A 3,583-nucleotide genomic window follows, 5' to 3' on the forward strand; every position below is an offset into this window, starting at 1 on the left:
CCCACCCATGCTTGTAGGTGCGAGCTGTTCATTAAACGTCATGCAAACTGGCGACATACACTTGTTACATAAACTGACTCTAACACATCTTTTTGATGGAATTGGAGGGGTTTGCACCCCTACAGGAGTTTTATTGAATTGAAATCATAAAGAGTACAGGAAGAAAAAAAAAACAGTTACAAGAAGACTCTAACACATCTTACATTCCTAAAGTTTTTTTCTATTACAATAGAACGTTCCTATCACAACTACAAACACATGTGTACCATACAAACAAAGCATCCTTCTTCTTTAGTTAATTAATTAAAAAAGTTGGCACTGTCAGTCATCAACAGCGTCCAGCTAATCTACGAAGTTGACTGTTCACTGGCCAACAGGGCATCGTCCGTTCCCCGGTGCCGCCGTGCAGTTGCTGTCAAGGGATGGCGACCATTCCAAGCATCCATCCATCCTGAAACCGGAGCTATCACTGCTCTTCTCCTCCATCTCTCCAAAACAAACGTGATTAGCACTGACTGGGCTTGCAACCTGCATGCTAACACTGATGCATGCCCGCTTTAATGAGTGTGTTGACCTTTTGTTAATGACTCCGCCGATCCCGATTAACCAACCCCCGTTCACATGAAAAGGCAACGCAATGATTTAATAGTATCTTTTTTTAATCTTTTTTTTCACGCGTAGAATTAGTCAAACACCCTCCACAACATGCTCACCGACACCCTCCCGGTTCTCTAATCGCGTAGTACTGTAGTACGTTAGCGTACACTTGCTTTGCTGGTTACAAATTGGGCAAGTTGGAAATTCAAAACAGAGCAAATTGAACAAACACACAACACAAAAATGGAGAGAGTACAGTACTACATTGCATGCCACTACAAATTATACATTCGGTTACTTTGGATTACATGGTTAAAAGTAACAAACCACCAAATCGTACTTGCACTACCAACAAGAAGATGAATGAAAAATAAAAAAATGTCACTACAAAAGAAAAGGAAGAGAGAGAACAAATCGTTCAAGCCTCACACTGCAGAACAGAATGCATACCCTCCTTTCACTGGCTCCAGCACGTCGCTCCTCCGACCCCGACGACCTCCCCCGCCAAATTTGGTAAAATTCAAACACAAAAAATTTACAGCGGCCGGCGTTTGATTCGATTCTGTTTCCTTGGGTTTCTTTTTACCCGACTGGACAGAGAAACTTCATCCGACGTGAAAAGCAAAGCCACCTTTTGTTTTTACCCGAAATTTTTTTTGCAATGCGGCCCCTCGGAGGCTGGCGACGTGACTAGAAGGTCCACTTCCAGATCTTGACCCGGATCCTGACCTCGCACACGCGCGCGACGGTGGTCGCCGCGGCGGGCGGCGCCGCCGCCTCGTCGACGGCCGCCGCGGGGGCCGGAGCGTCGGCCGCCGCGGCCTTCCCTAGCTTCTTCTTCTTGGCGGCCGGCGCCGCGGGCGCGGCCACCTTGACGCCGTCGCAGTGCACCTGGATGCCGATCTTCTTGGTCTTGAGCCCGCCCACCCTGACGCCGGCCTTGGTCTCCAGGTCCAGGGTGATGGGGAACTCGCCGGACTTCTTGATGTCGGAGGCCGCCGCGGTGGGGTCGACCGTGAGCGCGGACGCCGAGACGGTGGCCTTGATGACGGTGATGTTGCCGGCGTCGGCCGTGAACCCGGGCACGGTCGCCTCGCCGAGCGGGACGGCGTTGGCGGCCGTGGCGGCCGTCACGGTGAAGTCGTCGTAGAGGTAGACGAGCTTCTTGTTGGGGTTCTTGGCCGTCAGCGTCACGTCGATGGCGTCGCTCAGCGCGGGCGCCGTGGCGGACGACGACAGGCTCAGCTTCGTCACGCGCGCCACGGTCAGCGTGAAAGCCGGCCGGTGAGGGCGGTACAGGAGGTAGAAGGCGCCGCCCACCACGGCGGCCAGGAAGGCGAGGAGGAGGATGACGAGCACCGTCCAGAAGAAGCAGCAGCAGCAGCTGAACGGGCAGGACCGCCCGCCGCGCCGGCGCTTGGCGGCCGCCTGCTGCGGCCGGTAGATGGGCCGCTGGTACATCTTGGGCGGGCCGCCGGCGCCGGCGCCGTTGCCAGCCGCTGACGCCGCCGGGGGCTGCGGGGTGGGCTTGCCGTTGGAAGACATTGCTCTGCTCTGCTCCGCGCGCCGCAGGGGACGGACGAGCTCCGCAGGCGGGGCGGTGTGGGGTGGTTCTTGGAATTGGAAGCTGCGGTGTCACTGCGACTCCGTGAGTTTGGCGGTGAGGTGTAATGGAGGAGAGAGATCTATAGGCGCGAGGCGAGGAGGGTAGGGGAAGACGAGGAGGGGAGGTGGAGAAGGTGAGGGATATGGGACAGGGCACCTCACGGATGGTTCGACCTCACCAAATCATTTGTTGCTGCCGCTGCCGCTTTTCCTTGTCCTCTTCGTCTTCTCTTCCTTCACCTCACCTCGCCTGATTGGTAGCGGGTATTTTTCCCGGGAATTTTTTCTCTCGCTAATAATTGCTAAACAAGTAGCATTTTGCAGATTAATCCCTGTAGTATTTTCCAGTACTAGTATAGTATATTCTACTAGTAGTGCAGTAGCATCAGGTTTGGTTGGGCAAATCAACTCAGTGCTGATGCCAAGTGTTGGTAAAATATCATCGGAATGTATTATGAAACACGCACAGTTTGGTACAACTTAGACATCGTCGAGGGGGAAAAATGGTTTGGTAAAACTTGCCTTAGAAAAATTGCGTGCTAAAATAAAGGCCAGTTGCGAAGCATGAACAGCTCTGCAAACTGTTGGTTTTCAAGCAAGCAAGAGTTGCCATTTTGTTTGCCATGTTTTTGGTGGCTCGGATAGAACGAAATTGGCAAGGATGGATGGAACCCAAAACACTGTAGTTGATTGTTTCTGTTGCTTGCAAAGTCCACCAAATCTAGTGCATCTTGATGCCGTCACTTGAGTTGTTGTTTCTATAGGATCAATCTGCCAAGTTGGCGTCACCTTTGTGTTCTTAGATCAGAGAAGCCGGCCGGTAACTGGAGATGCAGATGATTAAGACATGGCGCCAATGTTTGCGGTTAAAGGCTTAAGGGAGTTAAGGCTAACTCCAGAAGTAGCAAAAGCTGTATCTTTAGCTCCAAAACTAACTTAACTCGACAAGTGCAGTTTTGTCTTGAAACATTGGCAGAAAGAGGACGTGAAAATTCACTGGCTGCCGTGCTTGACCTGCTGCATCCTTCAAGTTGCAGAGGAATCGTAGCAGTAGTATAGTATTGACACGTGATACGAGCCTGGGTAGAAACTTCTAGGATCAAGCACGCAATTAAGAATTAACAAGTCTACGGATGCTTGCTTAATTTGGCCCTTTTTTTTTTACTGGCATGAGCCGAGAGCAGAGGCCTTTCCAATCTCGCTCGCTGTGTTCACTGTTCAGGCATGATGGGCAAGGTCGTGTGCCCGTGCACTACCGTCTCACCGGTCCTTAATTTTTCACAAATCTCCTGGACATTAGAAAGTATCGTGGAACCCATCGTTTGCCCATGGATACATCAAGAGAAGGATGAATGACTGTGTAATTCATAATAAATAAAAA

At 51.3% G+C, this 3,583-nt stretch overlaps 1 protein-coding gene across 1 annotated transcript; it reads right to left on the minus strand.

Annotated features, from left to right (window-relative positions):
- Positions 1 to 841: 841 nt before the first annotated feature.
- On the minus strand, positions 842 to 2,373 carry LOC136451436 (NDR1/HIN1-like protein 6). Its single transcript, XM_066452139.1, has one exon. The coding sequence runs from the start codon at positions 2,140 to 2,142 to the stop codon at positions 1,288 to 1,290; it is 855 nt and encodes a 284-aa protein (XP_066308236.1). The 5' UTR covers positions 2,143 to 2,373; the 3' UTR covers positions 842 to 1,287.
- Positions 2,374 to 3,583: the final 1,210 nt, after the last annotated feature.

The sequence above is a fragment of the Miscanthus floridulus genome, chromosome 5, assembly GCF_019320115.1.
Source record: "Miscanthus floridulus cultivar M001 chromosome 5, ASM1932011v1, whole genome shotgun sequence".
NCBI classification, from domain to species: Eukaryota; Viridiplantae; Streptophyta; class Magnoliopsida; order Poales; family Poaceae; genus Miscanthus; species Miscanthus floridulus.